Below are 24,100 nucleotides of genomic sequence, written 5' to 3' on the forward strand. Positions count from 1 at the left end.
GCATTTGAAAGAACCAAAAATCTATTCATTACGAGTCTTAGTATTGGGGTTTATCCTGATTTGATCGAATTGGAAGAACAAACGCCTTTGGTGTTATCGGTTTTCAATGTTTATAGCAAATTTGAATCCATTAATCAAGGAGGCTCTAAGTAAAGTGCTTACTATTTAAAAGATTGTTGAGGTGGTACGTACTGTACATGTACATGTACCATAAGCCATCTTTTTAACCTGTCTTTTACCGTCGATTTCGACATCATACGATTTTTTTTTGTCACGGGTCGAAAAACCCCATCATCGTTTAACATCAGTATATCCCCTATTGACCGCCGAGCGATCGGGAACATCTGGACCATCAGAGGTACTCCGTCCATGCGGAATGCATTATCTGCACGCTGACATCAACTGAAATGCAGAGTTGATTACGCCATAGTCACCGATCCTGGCTGAACCCTGGATGCGAGGTACACTGGCAGAAAAAACATCGCGCTCCCGGGATCCAGGATGCCGCATCCAGGATCACATTATTTGCTTTAGAATCAGGCGCCAACAATGAAATGAAAAGGAAAACATAAGAATATTCAAGTGACATTCAGGTATATTTGTTGTATTTTTTTACATAGATCATCAGCAGTCTTGTCTCTATCGGTTATATATTTTGTCAAAGTAATCTGTGCATTTGGTGGGAAATCAATGGGTAATCACATGTTGTATTTTCTCTCTGATAAACAAAGTGGCCGGAGACCTCACACCCATCGAATACGGTTTCAGACTACAAGTCTACCGATAGTAATAGCTGTTTTCAGCAGTAAATATATATTATAAGTTAACGACAATCAATCAAAATAAACACGATGGACGGAAATGTACAGGTGTAATAAAGGTGACACTTGTATTGCGTCAACAGGATTCATCACAAGTGTTTCTATTCAGTTCAGGGCGGAATTCAATTTTTATTCAGTTCAGGCCGGAATTCGATTGGTGATACGCGTTTCAAAAACTCAAACGTCGGTAACAGGTGTGTGAAAACTGTGCATTATAATGAAACAAGCATCCACCGTATTTTATATAGACATCTGTGATAGGCACTAACTTTGCAAAAAAAGGCAACTTACGAAAATATACTCTCTACTTTACACGTAAACCGTATTGACGTTGACACGAACCTCGCTGCGTTAGGCCTACACGGCACCGCCTCTACATCAACGGCCACGGGTTGCAGTTACGTGTTTAATACTATATACTATATTTCTTGCTTTTCGGTTATTTATGAAACCAATTTTACGCACGGTTATAAGTAGACAATACATACCGTTTCATTAACCATGTACCACTATTCATAGATTCAGATACGTTGTACCCGTTAGCGAAGTGCGGATAAATAACCACACGGATGACCAGAAATAGAGCAGAAGAGGTCAGCTTCTCAAAGTAGAGTTTTTTACTGCCGACCTGCTTCTGCAAAGCTAACTGCGGTCAATATCTAACCAAGCGATTTCCGGGTTTACCAGCAGAGGAGAGATATTTTGGCGCACAGAACATGCCGCGGTTATAATCGCAGTTACATGTACTGCGCGACGCATTTATACGTTTCTCTCTGAGCTCATTAAAACTGACATATTGACCAGCGGTTTTTAAAGTGTTGTTTGGTCTGCATGAATATTTTATTTAGATTCTACTTAGCCCACTTGACAGCTGTCAGTACTGTCATAACTTGCAAACATGCTTTCAGTGCTAAAGTTTACTTGCACTGATCAAAGTCATTTGCAAATTTTGAAACCTTTAGCAAAAGTGGTAAACTTTTCAAGATACCATCTGTGATAGACGAATAAATCGGGATTTTATACATGTAGATTACTTTAAGCGCCATTTAGAAGAGCTATACAGATTCCTCAATGTGTCTCTCCTTGTGGTTTTATGACAACAAATTACGACCGATCCCATATCCTTTGAAAAGCTGCGATTGCAAGATTTGACATTCAAGTTTGGGGAGGGGTCAGATGAATTTCAGAGTTTTCTGAAATTTTCAGATGTATTTTTATTCTGGATACATAATATGCACATGCTCAACTAATTGCATGTCTGTGACTCAAACCCCGATAAATGCCCCAAGCTAAACATTGACAAAGGCTGTCATCTTTGGAAGATTCGTCTATAAATTCTTTCTCCAAGCTTTTTTTGGACTAAAATCGTGTTAATAGCAAACAGCTGGAATCGTTTCGAAGTGTACGAATCGAATCATGTGCTGAAGTTCGGGATGATGACAGTGGCGAAAAATATTGTTTGAATTATACCGGTCCTTGTCAGAATCTAATCTAAAACAGTTGCATAATCGTACCGGTATAATGTTATGTGCACGATAATTAACAAACATGAATGGTGATCGTTTACAAATTCTGCCTCAACCCAATTAAGTTCCGATCTTTTCAAGATGGATACCATGACGAAGGTGCACTCAAATCTTCTGCAAAAATCAATGCTTCCTATTTAGGACATCAGATTCTGCGGTTAGTAGGGTTCTTCCTGAACAGAGGTAAATGTCGGGGAGATCATTGCTGGTGACACAAACAAAACAAAACGTTCGCTGTTCTATACTAATGTAGGATTAAAAGACTTCTCATCATCACGAAGACACTTACACGTACTAGTCTGTGTGCTTGCTCACTACTGTCAGTGCGTCAGTGCAACCTGCTGCCATTTTTTCGCATTTCGTTGTAAGTACTCATGTAATAAAGACATCTTAGATGTCAACATTCACTCTCCAAACAGACATGACAGACGTAAAATTGCTCACAGCACTGATTAACTTATGCGCGCAGTATAACCAGGCACTCTGTATTTTGTGCTTAAGTGCACGTGTTTGCATGTTCTAACACTTTGAACATGAAGTTTGCCGGATAATTTAACTTGCGGCATTTTGAATATTCTTAAGCTTTACGAGCTACAATTCACAATACCTAATGAACAGACCAATTCGTAAATGTCAATGCTTACTGGGTCAATGTGCCTTTGAAGTGCCGCAGTAACCCGACGGTCCCCATACCGATACACATGTACAGGAAAGCTAGTATTTACAGTACGTTTGATGAAATATAATATAGAATCGAGAGCTAAGCGTCAACAAGGATATTATTACATTTGTTTGACAGCTATGACTATAGAAACCAAAGCCTGTTAAATTGACACGGCACAGCAGCGATCGAACATCATTATTTTCCGACAGTGAAAGCAATTTTACTATTTGCGAATTTGAAAAAAACATTTTAGGAAATTTTTTACATGTTGGACCGATGCATATATGGTGACCATTTTCCAGATCAATGCGCTTCGATCTTGGTCGCCCTGGTTGTCCTGATAGTTATCAAAAATCAACAACTTGACACTTTAATATCACACTCATAAATAATAACATCATCACCGTAAACGTTAACACAGTTTACAATTTGTTTTATCACTTGAAACCACCGCGAATCCCCTCACCTCATTGGACAAGCAACGTCATGTGACCGGTCCATAAAATTTTATGCTGCCCGATGACGTCGCCCCACGTCATCATAAATTTTTTGGACCGCTCGTGGATTGAAAGGGATTAGGTCTACTGAACTTTTGCAAATCGTGGTTTCATCTGTAGTGGCGAGCCGGAAATTCGCAGTGGCTGATTTATAATTACAAAAATACTTCTTTTCGCGAACAATATGAATTTTTCTGCCCCTTGCCATGTTACCGCTTTTCTCGGGCCAGAAAAAAACACATTGCTCTCGATAAAAGGGGTATCACAATGAGATTCTCACTAGATTCTCTTAGTTAAAGTCTTTGTTTAATATACATGAACATGTACGTTTTATGTACGATTCTTGGAAGATTCTCAGTTTTGATCTGAACAACAAAAATAAAACTCTCACGAGAATCCTGTAAAACAATGTAATTGCACATATAATCGAAAATGAATAAGATCCGATTCCTTTAATATTATGTACATGTACAATCTATTGCATGATTCTTGTAAGATCCTTGGGTAAGATCTTAACTATGACTCCTACAAGATTCTTGGAAAAAGGTACAAAGTTATGTCAGAAATGAACACGATTATAGCTAAGATTTGACCAGCGAGTTAAGTCAATCATGTGTACATGCGTATGTGCGTATAGATTGTACATGTAAGTCGACACTGGCATTATCAATGTGTTTACATGTTTTTGGATGATAAATGAACCAATTATTTATTATGAACAAAATAGTATTTCTGTGACTAATGATATACTAAACGACTAACAACGATGAGTACATGGGTCAGTATCTCGTTTTAACCAGCGCGCTGAACACACCATATTATAGCGCATGGTAAGATAGAGTAAAGGGTTTCCTCGTCTATACGGTCTTTAGAAGCAAAGATTTTCATGACCCTAAAAGCCTTCCTTCACATTAAGAATTCACGCTTCGTATCACGCACATGCGACGTCTGGCTGTTGGTAAGATGGCATAAAACAAAAACGCCTTATGCGTTGTACGCTGCGTGACACGCTTAATGTGGAAATAATGTTTTACCTAAAAAGCCAATACAAGATATAACACAATACAGAGCTTAGATGCAAAAGGCTCCAGATGCCATTTTGGCACGACTGAGTTTAGCTACTGCTAGACCTTAGCTGAGAGCCACCGAGTTCAGAGTACAATTCCGGGTTTTAATCATCGGTTCCGTTACTTTGCATTGACCTTATCAAATGTACCATTGCTTGTAAGGCTCATGCCACGCTTCTCCATATTCTTATCCTTATCCATATCTATTCCAACCGAAACGCTCCACACCCTTAATTCATTTCTATACAGCATAATTATTCTAAGATTATATTATTTAAATTTTTTTGCACTGTATTTTAAGCAAATCCATATGGCCCCATTGCATTATATTTGAAGCTTTCAAAAACAAATGTCGATTTCTTCAAAATGGTGAAAATGTTTATGGAACGTTTCGCATACAAACCTCTTTATAGTCAACCCTTTACAGCCATGATAATTACGATATGAAGACCAGTGTATGAAAATACGTTATATGTAAGGAAACCTTGCAAGATGCTGCGTCCGATGTAGTTTTACGCTGGAACTATTTATCAATTCTTGCAAATCAAAACATGAAAAATCTATAATGCAATATCGTCTATTTCTTTCTTTTTCTTCCTCTTCTCTTTTTCATTCATAACGGAAGTGATGTCATCAATGGCGTACTTGCCCGGGCCTGATCTGGGCTCTTCCATCACCGCGGACAACCCCTCCCCTGACCTCCGCGTCAGCTCTATCTCACTCTCAGTGCTCTCTCGCTTTTTACGTTTCATGGCTAGTATGTCCTTTATCTTAGCTTCTTGTCTTTCTTTGTCAATCACTTTTCTAAAAATGAAGACGTGATACTCGACTTTAGCTCAGAATCAAATCATGATAGGGTAAATATTTTTTGGGTAACATTTGCTGAACCTGGTAAACATTCATGATATTATTGAAAACATTATGGACTATGATTTATCAACATCAGGGCGTATTCCTTCGACTGAGCACTGAAAACGTAACTTTGTCAAAAATTGGTAAATTGACCGATTAAAGGTTGGTCAACTGCTGGTGACCAAACTCCTTGGTCGGTTAACAAACTCTGAAGTCAACTCACCAGCAAGATTTGTATGCTTACAAACTGGATTTCGCCAGTTGACTGAGCTAATTTCGATAGATTCGGTTTCATTAACCCACTTGGTCATTTTTACCATGGTTTGACCATCCTGATGAATCACCATCGACCAACTTGCTTGGTAGCCTTAGAAATACATTGGTGGTATAAGACTTACTTTCTGAGATGCTCTATCGTCTGCTCCAACAATTCATTCACCATCTCCTCATTCTCCTCTTTCTTGGCCTTCTTCTGTTCTTTCCTTTGTAGTAACATGGTCATCTGCCTCTGCCTCTCACTCTCCATCCGGACATCAACACTCGCAAGGTCACGTAACAGTTCCTCTTTTTCCTAAAAACATAAATCAGAAGAAGAAAAAAACAGATTAAAATAGAAACATTACTAGGCTATGTACTTTTGTTCTTTCCTCCGGCCATGCCTGCTGCAGTAGCATGGGCATTTCCCTACACGTGTGATTAAAATGATATTGTCTGATAGTTCTAAAAATATCAATGACCATAACTCTAGGACTCAATCAATGAGGGCAAAAATATACCATGTATCCTAAAAATTACAAAACGCTTCTTGGTCTTCTCTGTGCCGCCCGATCAAGTGCCCCGCCGCAAACCAGGGATTAAAATCGCTTGTTCGGGGGGGGGACACTTAAGACAACCGTGGGGGTGGGGGCGAAATAGTTGACCGTCAAGAATTATGTCGAGAGCCGAGAGCATGTAAAAAGTAAACTCATGATAAAATGTGTAATGCTTAATTCGATCTTGCAAAAGAGCTAAAAATGTATTGAATAACAATAAATGTCATGTCAACAAATGTCATGACGTCAGGCACATTGATATTATCAATATATTTCCGGCAATTAAATTATATCACCAAAGTCTGATTGATTATTATTCAGGCAATATTGCTTTAGATTGATTAGAGACAGTGTTGACAGGAGACGACCTTAGCGACAAAGTTTACAACGGTCACCCTGGAGCAGTATCATACATGTTATACAGACGATCGACCAGTTATTTCGAGATGTGGTCCGCATCACTCAATAGAATTTGTTCACAATATTCGTGTTTATTCTATGACGTTATTTTGGTGCGTGAGAACATAGTTTTATGTGCAGCTGAGTATGAAGAGTCGTACCTGGTACAGTTTCGCCCGCATCTAGCTTTCAATTCAACTGAACAAACACTTGGGTACAGCGCTAATGCCACTTGGCTCATTTTTTTGCTTGCTAATGTAAATCCAATAATGACATACTAGTACATGTACTTTATATGTATTATTATCGATAATATAGCTAGTACCATATTATTCGTCAAGGGTGACAGACGCTGTACTCTACATGCCAATATCTTGTGTTTAAGTGGAATTGATACCGAACTGGAGCTGCTGGTCGTCTCATCCCACTGATCAATTGAGCTAAGATATTGGTCAAAAACCAGATCTCCATTAACGGTAGCATGAAGCATCAACTGGCCATATTATGTCAGTGAAAAGAGTGCTCAGTCCTCTGTTAACTAAATGTAACCAACCTCCTCAAATGATTTAGGATTTGGTGGACTGAGCGATGACCTCGTATTTGACCTTGAACTTAGTGAGATTTCCACCCCTGAAGACGACAGTGTTGTGTCACTCCTTTCGTTGCTTGGTCGACCAGGGAGGCTGAATATGTCTGAATCAATCCGTGACAACTGCTTCGCTCCCGGATCTGTTCGTGACCTGAAGGAAAATGAAGAAACTGCATAAGAACAAGCATTCCTCTTAAGTGGTGTTCATACTTCGGTAAAACCACTTCATCATATCGTCATTTTTATGCATTTCCAACAATCTTTCAACGGAATAATCACTGTTGTCAAGCGCGTCACAAGCAGAGACAGTGCTATACCTGTACAGACGGGCAGAAGAGTCCAGCACTTTGATACCTTCTTTCACTACTGCAATTTTCCAATTGCATTGAAGAAGTAGGCCTATATTTGAGCTTCGTACAGTTTTGACTTTATAGGATGAACTTACCTAATGAAGCTTTACTTATAAACGATACAACCTACCGCGCTATGCAGTGTTATTGATTCAGAAATCACTTCAAAATGATTCGAAGGAACTACTGTGAAATGCAAAGCTAGAAGAGAAGGGAATCATTATCAAAGACACCCTTACCTCATATGGCCCTGATTTATAGGAGGAAGTCGGCTCGGCGCACCGACAGTCCGTGGACTTCTTGAACGCGCACCTGCTGAAATAAGATGCCGAACACTCTTTTAGTTCTAATCAATAATAATTTTGACGGTTTACAGTAAATTATGGGACACGTTTTATTTGGCACTTTTTTGTAGTTAAAAACTTCTTTCGTTGAAACTGGAGTACAATCCAGCTGAAGCCATTGGTCTGATACTCTAGTTTCACCGTTATAAGAGACCACGTGCACAGAACTGTAGTTTCAATGTTTGAATATTCAAAAACGGTCTGAGCTTGGTGAAGTGAGACTAGAATATATGTATTAAACCGATTCCTTTATATCAGTACAGTAAACTTTTTTGTAGTTAAAAACTTCTTTCGTTGAAACTGGAGTACAATCCAGCTGAAGCCATTGGTCTGATACTCTAGTTTCACCGTTATAAGAGCGCATGATTGAACAAAGAAATACTAAACGTGGCATCACCAACCAACTGTCTATCCAAACTGAACTTTTTTATCGTAAGACCACGTGCACAGAACTGTAGTTTCAATGTTTGAATATTCAAAAACGGTCTGAGCTTGGTGAAGTGAGACTAGAATATATGTATTAAACCGATTCCTTTATATCATTACAGTAAAACCTCTCTATTGAGGTCACCCTTGCGACTGACAAGTGCTGTTCTTAATAGAGAGATGTCCTGATCAGTGAAGTCAAACTGAACCGAATCAACCAATTTGGGACCAAAGCTAGTGTCCTTGATAGAGAGGGTGACTTTTTCGAGAGAAGTGTCCACGAAAAGAGATTCGCTGTATTTGTTTTCATGCAGTGTGTTTGTGTAAAATTCCGAAAGCCGTCGATACATATATAACTTTCTTTATTCTTCTCCTTTATGAACCAAAATTGCGTTACAGAAATTTTCGATAAATGATTCACGGATTGAGAATATTTCATTGTATGATAATAATAAAAACAGAATCCGTACATTTCGTGTACAATGCATTCCGCTCCAACAGAATACTTCATTGTCTGGGACCTATTGACAAATCGATTTATGCTCAAATATCAAAATACCCCTCGAGAATATGGAGAAGAGCTCGAAATCCCAAATCAAACAAAAGACAGATAAATGTGCGTTGTAGTGATATTGAAAATCAGGTTGAAAAATCACATGTTATTTTTATGTCTTACTAATGATTGTTGCTCTTGTAAAATAACTCTCGAATCGTTTAAATATTCATGCAGGTTTTTTGTACGCATTTTTTTCTTTCTTTTCTGCCATACCTGTCACTGTTGTGTAAACGAACCACGCAACAGGTTGAATGATGATTTCCTGACGCAAATAGCCAAATGTTGCGTGGAATTGGTGTTCCGGCACCAATGATGCAGCTCTATTGACAAATTGCGCGAAGGGAAACCGTCCTCTTCAACGATCATTAGTCACAAACAATTGATGTTTTTGTTAAAAGTGCTCAAACGGACCAGCCACACACTTCGAAGTAATTGTTTTTGGGCTTTTGAAAAGCAGTAATGGCTTTTGAAAAGCCGTAATGGCTTTTTTTGCCATCCCAAATCTGCACCAGAGGAAGTGTTTCAGGGGAAATTAAGATTTTTCAGAAACCATTTAGGTTGAGTTATTTTTTATTTTACCGATGAATAATAATAATGATATCATTATATTACGAATCAGACAAAAAAGAGGATTTTCACTATTCTGTTTTAGCCAGCTTTGAGAAAATAGTTCTCTGGTGAGATGTCAGTTTCATAGTCATAATCGACCACACATTGTACCTACCATCTAACCGTGGACTTTCATTCACGAATGATATCGTTGTCTCTGAACTCTCTGAGGCAGTGGATATTGTGTCACCATCTGAGCTACCAATGTAATCCTGTGCATTTATTTTTCTCGTCGATGTCTTCTTTCCTGCACCTTTCATTTTACTTTCTCGGTTCCTTGCTGTAATTAGTGAGATCGGGTACATTGCATTATGGTCATGAGCTGGCTGCAACGATGGATCAGGGAGCACTAGCGTAAGATGTACCAGAATAGGAACAGTGCTAATCTCATAGTACTATGTAATTTGATAACCAATGCTTGCTCGGTCATGGATCATTCTCTTTTTGCTAAACCCGGGGTTTAAGAGAGTCGAAAGGAACTTTCAAGTGAATACAGTCTTGTCATCGTTTGATAAGAGGGTAGGTCACACGGTTGTAGACCTAATTCGAAACCATATTGACACGATAGATGGAACACCTCTCACTCAGCAGCTTAGTCTCGGCAACGAGCTCGGTGACATGTTCATGACCTGCATGGCCAGGTGTCTTAAGACAAACGCGAAGAACTGATTGCGGATGCGGATCTCACTTCACTACCGCAGCTGCCGCATACATTTTCATTGTGTCTTTGAAAGGGTACAGGTGTGTTCCTATACAAGCGGGTCATAAAGCCGCCATCCCGATTGGTCAAGGCAACACGAAACGCCAGCGTTTTCACACTCGGAATCACTACGCGTCACGAGTAGTCTCTAACAAAAATGAAATTCTTTAGATGATAATTGATAATGTTGCAATGGCAAATTGAAAATATAATTTGAAGCGTTCAGGCGAACTTGCAATTACAGAGGCGCGGTGAAGCGAATTCATGTTTCAATATAAAAAATAAAGTGGCGTTTTCATTTCTTCTCCCATAATGATTTATTGTCACACTTCATTTGCATTTGTTATTGTCACAGCATCCAGTCTCAGCACGCGAGAAGTAGAACTTTTTGTCATTATCAATTATGTCTTTTTACTCGAGGACGAAGATAGAATTTGTTTTTAATCCTATGCATCGTAAGTAAGTGCAGTGCTCAAAACAGACGGGCAACAGCGACTCTACTTCTATGAAGCTGACCGAGGCCAAATACACGTAGATAAACAAATCCGCCACGATTACCTACCCATGGATACAGATGTGTCTCTGAGTGCATTTTGCTCTGAACTTATTTCATCTGCTGTCATGGCCATCTCCGCCCTGCTCTCCCGGATAAACTTGAGCATGATTTGACTTTCCCGTTCATAGAGCTTCTCCACCGAACGCAGGAATGCTTCCTGAAACGAAACGTTGAGGAGCACCATTTGTTACAGATATCTTTATAGTAAACGTTAAAGGCGGGAGTACTTCAGAATAGCCAAGAAAGTATCCCAAGATGATTATGCACTGGTCAATGACATTTTGTAAAATTATAAGGGATTTGCGCGAAAAAGATTTATTCCGTCTAATGATATTGCATCTTTTACGCCTTTTTAGCTGATTGTAAGTGCAGCCCATTTTCTTACCATGAAGATTCAGATCTGTTATTTTTGGGTACCCTTTGATCTCATACACAAATGACGTGTCGCTTGTAAGATGTGTCACCGGCATTGTATACGTTATAGATGATACCTTCCCAGAATATCGTTAAGGGACGATGCTTACGTCCAGTGATTGGCATGTTATAACTTCATATTGACTCATGTCGTACAGCCTACCATGTCTTCAGCACATATAGAACAGGGAGCCTGTTATTTATCTTACAAAGTTCAAACGTTGTTAGTAAGGAAATTGAGCTCAGCCACGCTACTTTCAACATCTATTGGTGCGTACGTTACAGCCTTATACCACATTGAACTTGATTGATTTGGTATCCGCCACTAATAAACCAATCACACAAATACAGCCATATACAGCCATATACACATTCAATACGTTGTCATGTGAACAGTACAGGTAATCAATGAGACATTGACAGAGTTGACAAGCTGGAAGGGTCAGCATCGAGATCAAATGTCCATGTACATTCTGTTTCGAAGTAATTCAGCAGGTAGAGGCGCCAACAGCCCTATACAGAAGGCCTAAGTAGCTGTAGAAGGCCTGTCGTGTAACTGACGCGCCTGAACCTGCTATTTTGAATATTTCGACACAGTATATTTTCATAAAACATGTACCATCGATGATACTTTGTGATTCTGCATTAGAACTATCGTCTGGTTTCGTGCATTTTTTCGTATCTGTATTGTTTTAACGATCTGGTTAGTCCCCGGGACAACTCATTACATGTGCCGTGACCAAAATACCTGAAATTTGACCGTGCCATTGACCTACGTGTGAAATATTTGCATAACTGTCTGGGTTAGAAATAATGATCGCTTCCTATTTCGTTGATTTCGTTTGCAAGTCCGGTATATATTTCAAGGCCGAATTACCGGGCAATAAAAAGCGCTTTTAGCGAATGAACCAGTTAAAACCCAAAATACGTCCTATCTATTACAGTATCATTAGATCATATTCATCATGCACAAGTCTTTGACATTTTTACCGGTCTCTTACATAATTTAGGGTAAGATACATAATATTGCTTTTCATTAACACTATCAAGGTACCTGTTGGACATTCGATTTTCCATTAATTTCCTGTGTGTCAACTACAACACCATTGCTACCAATAATGGCAGGATAACATATGGACCTTGGCAGATGAATACGGGTAACCATGGTGGCATAGCACTAACCGATTCGCCGGGATGCAGCGTATATTATTTTATAGCACTGAAAGGATAGTGCATTAAGACTACATCCATAGTAACGCTGGATCAACGAAGCAGATAAAAAAAGTCACTTATATGATTGTTTTTCAAATTTGTGTCATTTTATTTTTGCGGCCAGAGAGTAGACCATTAAGGGGATTATGATAATTCATAATTTATATTGGCAGCTCCAGTTTAATATATGAGAAAATATCAGTAGTTAACCCTTCCGCTTATGGCAAAATGCACAACTTGAATGTTATTCAAGATTGATTCGACACAGGTTTGGAAAAAAAGCACCTATAGCTACATTAGTTCTCGATCATTCGTAATAGATTTATCGTGTAGCTATTGAAAATTCAAAAACCCTCTAATACATGTATTCTACTACAAAGACCAACTTCAAAGACAGAAACTATTGATATGGCGCTAGAGTAAAAATTTCCAAGTTCTTTTTTGTCTTCTTTCCGATGGTGAAAATCGCGTGTCGATACGACTTTTCGTTCCTGACATATAGCCGTTTTCCCAAAGGAGGGTCGATTTACAATTTCATAGTCAACTTGGCATTCGGCTTACCAGTCATGCTCTTATGGCTGGGGGGAAGTGGCTGCTCTTACACTTACAACGTCAAACTATGTCACCTTCTTGAGAGCGCTAAAATCCGGTGCAGATTAAACCCCAAGCGGTGTTTTTTTTTTACAAACAAGTAAAATGTATATATTGATTGTGATGAGATTTCTAAAACGTTTTGATTTTGCACACACGAGTTTATATATGCGTACGAGTTATTTCATTCTAGAGTCAAAGATCCAAAAGGATCATGGCGCTGTTTATGATGATGATGATGATGATGATGCTGATGACGATGATGATAATGTACTCTTTTATGTAGATTTGTTAGTATTAACATAAAACGGTATTGAAACTAAGAGTATTTGTTCATATCAGTCACGTTAAGATATTCAAAACCACTCATACGTCGTTTGATTTAAGCAAATCCCTTCATAATTCAAGAGGACAATATGGATTTAGCATTCAACTTGACCTGCGTGCTGCGCGGTTGTATTGGCACTGGACGTCAAATACATGTAGATCACTGCAAATGCGTGCTTTGTATGACCAGCAAAATGTTGAAACACCGATATCGCTCAGTATACTACACTGTCTTCAACTATACATTCAACAAGCTGAGCAGGCAGACAAATCAAACAATTCTAAAACATCTAGATCCACAGATTTTCGTTATAATAACAGTTCAAATGCACTATGCGCGCCTATGGTGCCTTGTTCGAATTCAGCGGTTATGGTCAGGCAACCATAACCGCTTGGGAAGGTGCAAAATATGGAAGCAGTCAAAAAGCATTCAAAACAACATTATTCGTTATCTATGAGATGTTTTAGAATAGAAATTGATACCTCACTGGAGGGATTGGTTGTCTCGCTGAAACCACTCTGGTTGAGCTAAAATGTTGGTCTACATTTTAGTTCCACCCTCGCCCCCAGTGAGGTACAAGTATCAATTCCTTAAACCAAAGTCATATGATCGTACACCGTGTCTGTTAACATCGGGCAGGTTTCGCAACCCTTAGGAGCGACGAAGGGAGAAGTACGGAAGTAAGTTGTGTCATCATTCATTGACGCGACACTTGTACGTCATCTTCTATGATATAGTTGTACGAGAAATCGAGAAAACATTTTTTTAACATAACTTGCGGATTACGATCGATTAAACTTCCAGAACAACCACGCCTGAATAAAGAAAAAGTGCGCTGTTTTTTCCCGGCCCTCACTGAGAGGTTCAAGTAATGGAAAGGACTAGACCTGAACGTAAGATTGACAATTAATAAATTTTTTCTTATTTGAAATATCTACAAGCCTACATATTGAATTATTCACACTTAATATTGGTATTTTTCTGAATCAATATAATGCATTAGGCGTGTTGGTAGAAGACCAACATGACAGTATGACTGACTATAAGATATTTCGGTACACGATTCCATAGAGATTCTACACGATTACCTGTAACCTTGGGTTGAGCTTCTTGATCCTTGTCTTCAGCTCTTCATCATCCACCAAGTCCGATATACTAGTTGCCTTCTTTTGCATCTTGATGTTGTTGTGTCAGACAAAAATGATGAAAGTGTCAGGTTTTGTGAAAAAAAAGAAATCTGATAATCCTCCGAAAAACAGGAAACAAATTTCAAAGAATTACATAATCAGATGAAAAAACGTTTTATCGCGAGTGCTGTGTACGAATCCTCGTCACAAAACCGTATCACAGTTATGCGCAGCCGTATGCAGATTTGCAGCGTCAAGCGGCAAACTCAGCAGCTCGTAGAATACAGCAAAGGTGCGATTCTCCTGCATAAAAGTATGGATTCCCAACTCGTTTTCAAAGAATGGCTTTCAATCTGCGGCACTTTGATATAACGCTTCCGCAGTTGAAACTTGTTTTCCTGAATGAAGTCAGAGATCCCGGCGAGATATCCGATATGTTTCTGTATGTCATGGCAGAGACGACTGTATTGATATGATTATATTCTCTGTCGCTTTATGACAAATATACTGAACGTTTTTCCATAAAGAAATCAATAATGGAAGACACTTCGACAAAGACAGTAGTGGCGCCATGCGGCTGTTGATGTCAATTCAGGCTGAGCTTGACACGTGGAGTAATTCATCGCGCACGCGCGGGACTTGGAGCAAGATTACTTACAGGGAGTCTTTGTCATTGTTTCATTCGTCATAGACGCAGGGCATGCCCCAGGCTCTTTGTTACATTTACTGCTAGCTCTCGTCATTCCAATAAACCTTTATCAACGTTGTTCAGTTTCGAGTCGGTCACAAAAGTGACATTTTTTGAAGGTTTACGCCGATCGTTACAGATTTTAAATTTGTGATTCAACTTCCAATTTCCAAAACCCTTAAACACGTACTGAATATTTTAGATTTCAACATTGCTGTTACATGTATGTAGCAAGATACACAAATACTACATATACCAAGTTTTAGCAAAGTTCCATGCACGATAACTGCGCTCCGGCATTGTGTACGACCGCATTTCTATTTTCCTGACCCACGATTGAATACGAACGGCGTACCCCCTAAAGTTGGACAAGTTACTTTTTTGAGAAGGTCATCCAAAACGAAAACACTGTATCATAAAACCCCACGTGGTGGCTGAACATCATGCATCAGGTTGGGGTTAATAGTCGTGAATTTTCAATTTAGGGTCAATCACTGGGCAATTATCAATGAGTGTTGCTCATTATTTTAGGCTCATCATGTAATTTTCTCTTCAGAATACCGGTAAATGCACGATGTGTATGCGTATTTATTTATTTTCATACGTGTATATATATATTTGTGTATTTATTTTCATGTCACATCAGCATACAAACAAGGCTTCATACATTTATGCACAAGTCTATTGGGTTTCGACATGAGAATATGAAGGAAAAAAATCTAAAGTCTCCCCTCTTTATTTCAATCAATTGATCCGAGCAATGTCCTGGCATCTCAATATAGAACAGCTAGTCATCGATTACAATGGGAACCATGGAAACAACTTATAATTGATGTTATTGTTGCTATAGCAACGAGTACACAACAAGCCAGTCCCATTGGTTGCAGGGACAATCTCAGCATGCAGTAAAATTTATCAAAGTTACCGACATTTGATGTCCAAAAGAAGCGGTTCCCTTTCAACTTGTCCTGGACTTTTTGATTACATTAACATGTATTAACATGTATGTCCTTTATACGACTCAGTCGTCTCTTTACAATACTACTGAGCGTATTAGAGTCGCAAAGGGGAATATACAAGTCATCAACACATATCATATTGGCGCTCTTACCACTGGCACATGAAAATCAACACGCCAGCCCAACTGACAATACTCATCAAATAATACAAGGCATCAGCCTGAAGTACAATAATTTAATGAGAGACTTAATGCAGGTAAGATGCTGATGAGCAAGCATGAAAAGTTCAGTTCATTCTCTCTTTTAGAATTGAGCCTGTTTAAGCTCCATCGGTTCGCAGGTGGACCAAGAGCTGGTTTATGGGAGAGAACCAGTGGCTGCCGGAACACAGTATTTGCTGTGGGTGCGCACGTTCCATGGAACCGTGCAAGTATGGTCACTGGAACAGCAGGCCCCGTCGGAGAAACATTTCTTGCCGTCGTCGATACACGACACCCTGAAAACAGAATGAATTGCATTTTGTAGGAAGAGTTTCAGTTAAAGCGCTATTTTCCCGCAGCGCATATATTTCATCCTTGATTAACGATGGTAGCCTTTGGACACCAACGTTGCTGCTAACGCCAATTGACCAACCGGGTCCAGGGTAATATCGTTTTATGAGGACGTCACGATACACCGAATTATTAAAGTTATACATAGGCTACTCACATAAGCGATTTTTGAATTGTCCAAATGTACCACTGGGAAGTGTTGACGAATCAAAGCAGTGATCTAAACATATGTGGCTTTAAATAAATTGTGACTTCGGGAATGACAATTTAATGTTTCTTACGATATTGGATCAACACATCTTTTGACCTTCAACGCGGTACCGTCGTCCGAGTCTGGTACAGCGCAAACAAGTTCAGAATTACAGCACTCGCTGTCGAACTGGCAGAAGTCTCCCTGCTCGGAACAAACTATTTGGGTTTGGCTGAAAGAAAATTGAAAGAAAACGCCTATGACGTGCTGTGGACAAAGCCGAGGAGAAGCTGCAGTGTTGACTACCGTCAAGCTCTAACCCGGAACCCACAGGGGACGAGAAAAAGAGGAAACAGATCAACAGCTGGCGACGGGACCTCGAGAGTGACATGAAGACCATGGGTCAATATTTGCAGGAGCTGGAGAGGATCTCCATCGGGGACAGAAGACGCTGGGGTTGCTAGCGGCCTATGCTCTCAACGGAGCGAAGTAAGTATCTTGAGAGCATCTGTAGAGACAGCAAGAACCAAACACCAAATTGAGTGACCTATCCTCCCCTCCGCAGGTTGTATACGGCTTTAGATTTCTAATCGACGTTCCCAAGTCATGGAGGTCTTCCAAGAAGAAATGACGATCAACTTACACGACCTCTGGCACACAGATGGTGTTAGTTATCCCCGTTCCTTGTGGGACCCTGCAATCAAAGGTAGCCTCGCAGCACTCGTCAACCTCCGCATTACAAGGTCTGTATTTACTGATGCAGGCACCTCGGCTGAGAGAAGAGAAAACGAAGCGATATAGTGTTAATAGTATTGTAATTTAGTCGCTCTGGGTACAGTCGATGACATTTGGTCCAAGAAACAAGCTGCAAGAAATGCAAATCACTAACTTATACTTTGTGTTTCAGGCAAATTTCGAGAAGGGGGTAACGCGCGCCTTGACTCTCACGATCAGTAGACTGAGCTCCCGATTAGGAACAATTCAGGCAACTAATCATGAGCAATTCAGGCAAATAAGGAATAATCCAGGCTAAGTAGGTGTAATTCATGCAAATGAAAGGTCTATCAAAACTACAGTTCGGGTGTCACTTCAGTTTTATATCTCAGCATTTACTGGTGATACTTGTAATTGTGTAAACGTGTACTTTAAAAAGTCACATATTGTTTCGCCATTACATATTGAATTACATTGGTATCCCTGTTGTGTTTAATTATGAAATCAAACTCGTCATATTCTCTTTAATGACTACTATGATATAGTCCCGTTATAAAAAAAACAGCCATTAGGTTTGCCGAACACCATTTAGACGTTATTTACATTGTCAAGAAATGTTGACGGATTGCTCAAAATGAGCGATCATTTTATTTTGACGTCCATGATTGATAGAAGATCACTTACAAAAGTCCATTTTCTAGTACATGTCCCAGATTGAGGATACCAGGGTCCGGTTTTTCAAAGCCTGGTTAGTTAGTGGCCGCTACCGAACTTGGCTAAAACTTGAACGAACCCCATTACGGAGCCCTCGAAGATCCGCTAACTAAATTAAAATAGCGGTTGCATATAGCGGCAGCTAAGTTTACGGAAGCAAACTAGACGGCACGCTATGATAACGGTGGTTTCGCGGCCGCCAAACACCATTAGCAGATGGAGGAGCTTTGAAAAAGCGGGCCATCTCAATTCTCTCACTTCTGGAGTAAATGAATAGAGAGAAGCAAGTGGGTTTGTACCGTGTGGTGATCTTCCCGAGAGTCGAACCCATGACCTCTTCCTTATTATGAACCCGGCGCTAAGCCACGGTCATCTTCCCCACAGAAAATGAGTAAAGGAGCGAAAGAAAGTATACGAACCGTTCTGGCCTTGCTTGGCTTCCTGGAACACACAAAGTTTGAAAGAATGACAATAGAGAGGTGAGCACAGCAACTTATCACGGATTCTCATACTTATACGGATAAAACTCTGCAGAAAGAAGACGAATTTTGGGTACATTTCAATCCGTAGACGTACTATAGATCTGTGATAAGTCACAGATCTCAACCTCTCTTACAAATTGCACCAAAATCTTAAGCCCGGTGAGAGAGAAGTAATAATATATAAAATAAGAAACTCCGAGCATTGAGCGGGGAATCGTGCTAAATGTGGCGTATTATTGATCCTGTTGATGTGGATATTGCTTTCGCTTTTTGAAAAACTTGGTTTTTTCCCCAACTTTTCAGTCTGTGGAGCTGACATTTAGATTAGCATGACAAAGACTGTTCATCTCATATAAATCGCCACATTTCTTTGGAAATTTAGGTTATCTAATGACTACGAGACGTTGCGGACTTGTTAGGTAAAGACAAAAGACTGAAAATTTCGAAGACAAGAACATTGAAACTTTTTCCGGAGAGGGGCCTAAATCAAGGAGGGCGGGGATGAAAAACAAGGTTCTATTTCACCGGGCCTAACTAATGGCATGGTGAAGAACACTGTACCTACCAGCCACACAAAGGAGAAGCAAACAAAGTCCTGCGCAATTCATCTTGAGTCCTCTGTCAGATCAGATATGACTGTATGTTCAGAAACGGAAGCTGATACTGACCAATTCTTGCCGGATTGTTTAATAATTGAGATGATTATGTTATTCGATTTTGACAAATCATGAATGATTACTCTATGATTTTGGCCTCGTGGGTCCAATTATGCGTCGACATTTAGGTCAATACCGTACTATTGATATTTTTATTGATATTTACTGCTGCCAGATTTGACTGTATATCAGTAAAATCACCTGCTATTGGTGGTGCTCAGAATTGTTTTAGGCCCTATTTTTGAAGGTATTTGAGGCCCAGGATTGGGGTGGGTAATAGCCGATTATGTGTCATCAAAGGTACTACTGCGTTTGTAAAGAAAGTTCGTGGAGTGTAGTGTCGTTGGTACTGAAATGTGTTTACTACAGTGCAGACAGAGCGACACGAATTGATAAGCGGGAGTTTTATCTCCACAAACAATGACCTTACATTTATTTGAACAGCAATATGATTCAAAATCTGATAATGTTTCTGCCTAATGCCGGCTGCACACGTACGATTATTTACTAATACAAAACATCGTACACATTCAATCAAATTCATCTGATCCATTGTCCTGAAATACTAAACCATCATCCTCATCCTCGTCTTCAACTGTTGAGGGTTCTGAAGGTCAGCAATGAGTGCGGAATTGACCACTTTCATATGGTGTTAATCAAGCTTAGGGTTTCCGAGTGACGTTTTACATTAAAATGTTCATACCCCTTTTCCCACGGGTAGCTGCAGTGTATAATGGCGGGACGTCCAGTTGCATGAACGCTTCAATCCTGTTCGTGGTGAAGTTAATATGGATATCACACATCTGCGGTTTTGTTGTTGGTAATATTGGTAGTGGCAATAGGTTGAAAAGAATCATCCTCAGCGTAGCGCGGGTACCTGATTTGAGTGATGTCCGACACCAGCTGGCTTCGAACATGAGAACACACCGCGGCTCGTCAAATTCGGGAACCAGGCAAACATTTCGGTCTGCCGATCTGCAGTTGTTCGCCAATACAAACACAGCAAATTACGCATGCGTTTGGCCAAAAATCTTTCGATATATATTTTCCTCCTAAACATAAACAACACAAACGGATCGCATGTTCGAGGTAGTTACAACTTCATTCATTTACATCGATATTTACGAAACTCACACCCGATAACTAAAGAATGCCCTTAACAAAGTTATAACCGAGAGATACGCTTTGAGATCCATGCACCAAATATTTGTCACTATTAGCCACAATTAAATTCAGTGACCTGTGTATACAGAAATGTTTGCTCCGATAAACAGTTTTGAATTTCTACAACACTTGTTTTGTAGATAGTTGCCGGGGGACCACCTCTAGTGAGGTCAGGCCAGTCAATATGGCGAAAAAAAAGGTGATATCATATCAGTGGCGTGACAATCGGCGTGACCCGTTTGAAAGCGACCGTCTCATTATAAAACGGGCCGAAGCTGAAAAGTGTCGCCTTAATCTCGGCGATCGTGTAGACCTACGTTGTTCAAGACAAACTTCAGGTAAGATTTTTCTACATTGAATTGTTACCTTAATTTGATATTCAACAGCAATACTTCTCTCAACAATTACCAACGGTACTTTCTTAACTCTATGTCGGTTTCATGAAACCCCTAATCTTTATTCGTCTTTCTAATGTCGCTACTCACTGGAAATGCGATTGTTCGCACCTCTGTACTAGTATTTGTGCGATTCTCGGGAATTTTTCGAGAAAAAAAACAGTGGCGAATTTTGTAATTTCTCTAGGTGTTTATAATACCTAGTACTGTCTTATCTACACAGCTGCAGTCATGGAACTTTATGATTCTCTACGTATTTACGAAATTGGAAATATCCGAAATCAACCACACATTTAAAATCTTAACGAACAGCGTAGGCCTTGACCGCAATGCACAACAAACCAAGAATGTTCTGCGAAATCATCCTAATTTTACGTCAACACGAACATATATATTGTTCTTTTATTTTGACAACACCAGATGGTATTTATCTACTTTGGGGCCACGAATATAAAATGAACATAAAATAATAAATCGTTCCCTCTTGCTCCATGAGACTTATCGTTTACTAAGTGGGACGAAATAACACAACGTAGAGTCAGTGTCTTGCTTAACAAAAAGCAAATTATTGGCGATTGTAAATATTTGCTCCATTTTGTTGGTAAATTGTGATACGTGGTTTCTTTGTCATTAACCAACAGTAACTTGGCAACAACAGCACACTGTCGCAAATAGCAAATTTTTGTAAATTGATATAACAGTTACGAAAAACTTCACAACTTTCACACCTTAGAAATATTCGCGAACATTTCTGAAAGTCTTCACTGACGATTTTTTGTTCCACGGAATACGAAATTTCCTTCGGTTTTCGCATGAAAAATTGCAAATTTTTATTTTCGCCAATCGCGATTGTTCGCAAATACCCAAAAATAAACAAATAAAGTCATAACAAAACCTGCTTGTCTTTTCCAGTATGCACAAATCAAGCGTCTGGCCCGAGGATGTTACGCCCAGGAATGGCGCCCTCACGGTACAGCTCCCTGACGAACACGGAGAAGTTGGCGACAGCAACGTCATGTACAAACTCATCCCTGTGACGGAGAATGACTTAGACGTGGAGAAAATCACGTACACTCGAGTTGGATTCGCACATTTCCGTGTCATGGCAATCTCGATTGGATTACTGGTGTTCAGTCTTATATCCATTGCGTCTGGCGCCGTACTTTTCGTTTACGGGCCTTCGGCGATAGTTGACTATGCAACAGCTTTTAATGGAGGGTTATTCTTCCTGCTGACGGGCGCTGTTGGGATTACCGCGAGTGCGAAACTTAAAGACTGTCCGATCGCGGGCATGATGGTTTTGAGCGTCCTTGGCGCTTTGAGTGGTGCTGGTATGATCGCGTTGGGCGCATATGCGCTGACCTTTGAACTTTTAGGCATACTGACTGCTGTGAATGCCACCATTTCTCTAGCTGCACACAGTATTGAGATTGTTAGTGGCTTGATCGGGATGATCCTCTGTCTGGCGCTATCTGGAATGAGCTGTCGCGCAATCTGCTGCGGGGAACGCCACTTTACCGTGACTGTTACCCCCGGCCGCAAGGAAGCTCCAAGGGTCCAGGTCTTACCAGTCCCGATGGGTTACCCTATGGCTTCTTACGTGCCAGGTTTGTCACGATCCGTAGAGATGTCGTACAGCAGTCGCCATTCGCCGGAGCTGGTAAAGGGACCTATATCCAACCCAGTGGGTGAGTCCCTCCAGCACAAGACGTTGGATGGAGTGTCTCTCCCTGGACAGATTGTAAAGGACAACGCCCAACAGCAAGCTAACCTTAAGAGGTGGAAGTTGAATAAAGGTTTGCTGAAAACTGTGAACGTTCTGTATGGCATGAACAATGTTAATCAGGCTTGAATTACATACTCCAGTTTCTCGCGGATCTATGACCGTTTCAGAACTTTCTAACCAAGCCGAACTGTTATAATCGGCACTCAAAAAACATTTCTTCTCAAGTATGTATTTCGGCAGGAGAAAATTCACTCTTTTTATTTGGCCAGAATAGCAAATTGCGTGAACGTCCAGAAGGGAATTCTCACACGTATTTATCTGTACAATGATTAACCTCTGGCAAGAATGTCGTTCATTGCGCAGCGGCTCCTTGCGAGGTTTATGCAAAGTTGGGAGGTCATAGTGTCAGGTGAACCTTTAGGCCAATCCATTTATCTAAACCTAATGTGTAGATACTATAGTTCAATTGGAATTGAGACCGCTGCATTATTTTCGGGAATTAAGTACCCCCCATGGCCATCTCATGAAGGGAGACGTCATGTCCGCGGGGCAACTCAATGCCGTTCATCCTTTTTCAATCCGAACTGAAATTACTAAATGGTATCGGTGGAAGACCATGTGCATGTCCCCCACAGGGCCTTGGCTCGACCATTAGATTGGTGAAACTATAGTACATTACATTTCAAGCAAAAGATTGGGACAGAAACATTCCAATCGGAGTGTGCTATGACGATAGCCCGTAACTCTTGCAAGGCCATTTATAACCTGTTTGAGGGCCAATTCATGTATAAGAAGTTGTACAATAATAGCTCCGATATAATTAAAGCATCTACAATGTTGAAAAGAGCTGCTAGTACACATCAGTGTACACTGAGATTATAATTGTACCAGGCCTATCATTGTACCACCTTACCTTATAGAGCCTACCGGTAGACAGCATGTTATTTTTTGCAGAAAACTATTGACAACTGTTAGATGAGGTCGTTAACATTTCTTTTGTATGATATGCCTATACAAAAATAAAGCAAATCATGAAATTTAAATACTGTTCACTCTTTTTTTGTATGCTGCACCATATATAAAGGACAATGATGTTCTTAACCAGCAGTCCTACACTGCCACTTATCTTATATCTCCATCCATAGTGTATTCTGCCTTAATTCCCAACAGCTTGAATAGAAGAAAAAAGTTCTGGGCAAGTTACAATGTACATTTTTTTACAATGTTATGTAACACTGTTGACATTTAATACACGAGCCATTCTGACTTGTACGCTATCGACAGATAAACGTCTAAACGTGATCTATTCATTGCTGATCCACAAAATATCCGGAGTTTTCTAATAAAGTTGGACTTGACAAGGAAGTTTTATAGAACTTATAGAACTTCAATCATTGGTCTTGGTGTACTGCTTAATTGGA

The 24,100-nt window shown here is 40.0% G+C and overlaps 2 protein-coding genes across 4 annotated transcripts; one reads left to right on the plus strand and one right to left on the minus strand.

Annotated features, from left to right (window-relative positions):
- Nucleotides 1-577: 577 nt before the first annotated feature.
- On the minus strand, nucleotides 578-19,597 carry LOC135486621 (uncharacterized). 3 transcript variants are annotated; one of them, XM_064769560.1, is made up of 11 exons: nucleotides 19,304-19,597; nucleotides 18,676-18,697; nucleotides 17,472-17,600; nucleotides 16,920-17,060; nucleotides 14,402-16,583; nucleotides 10,775-10,925; nucleotides 9,628-9,792; nucleotides 7,817-7,889; nucleotides 7,192-7,378; nucleotides 5,826-5,998; nucleotides 578-5,379 (listed from the first exon to the last, which is right to left on the minus strand). In XM_064769560.1, the coding sequence occupies exons 5-11, from the start codon at nucleotides 14,486-14,488 to the stop codon at nucleotides 5,136-5,138; spliced, it is 1,080 nt and encodes a 359-aa protein (XP_064625630.1). In that variant the 5' UTR covers nucleotides 14,489-16,583; nucleotides 16,920-17,060; nucleotides 17,472-17,600; nucleotides 18,676-18,697; nucleotides 19,304-19,597; the 3' UTR covers nucleotides 578-5,135. The 3 variants fall into 3 exon arrangements, with proteins under 3 accessions (XP_064625630.1, XP_064625629.1, XP_064625631.1); XM_064769559.1 differs by having other exon boundaries at nucleotides 7,817-7,892; XM_064769561.1 differs by lacking the exon at nucleotides 9,628-9,792.
- Nucleotides 19,598-20,712: 1,115 nt separating this feature from the next.
- LOC135486306 (uncharacterized) lies at nucleotides 20,713-23,722 on the plus strand. Its single transcript, XM_064769002.1, has 2 exons — nucleotides 20,713-20,896; nucleotides 21,866-23,722. The coding sequence occupies exon 2, from the start codon at nucleotides 21,867-21,869 to the stop codon at nucleotides 22,803-22,805; it is 939 nt and encodes a 312-aa protein (XP_064625072.1). The 5' UTR covers nucleotides 20,713-20,896; nucleotide 21,866; the 3' UTR covers nucleotides 22,806-23,722.
- Nucleotides 23,723-24,100: the final 378 nt, after the last annotated feature.

This window comes from Lineus longissimus, chromosome 4 (assembly GCF_910592395.1).
Source record: "Lineus longissimus chromosome 4, tnLinLong1.2, whole genome shotgun sequence".
In the NCBI taxonomy this organism is placed as follows: Eukaryota; Metazoa; Nemertea; class Pilidiophora; order Heteronemertea; family Lineidae; genus Lineus; species Lineus longissimus.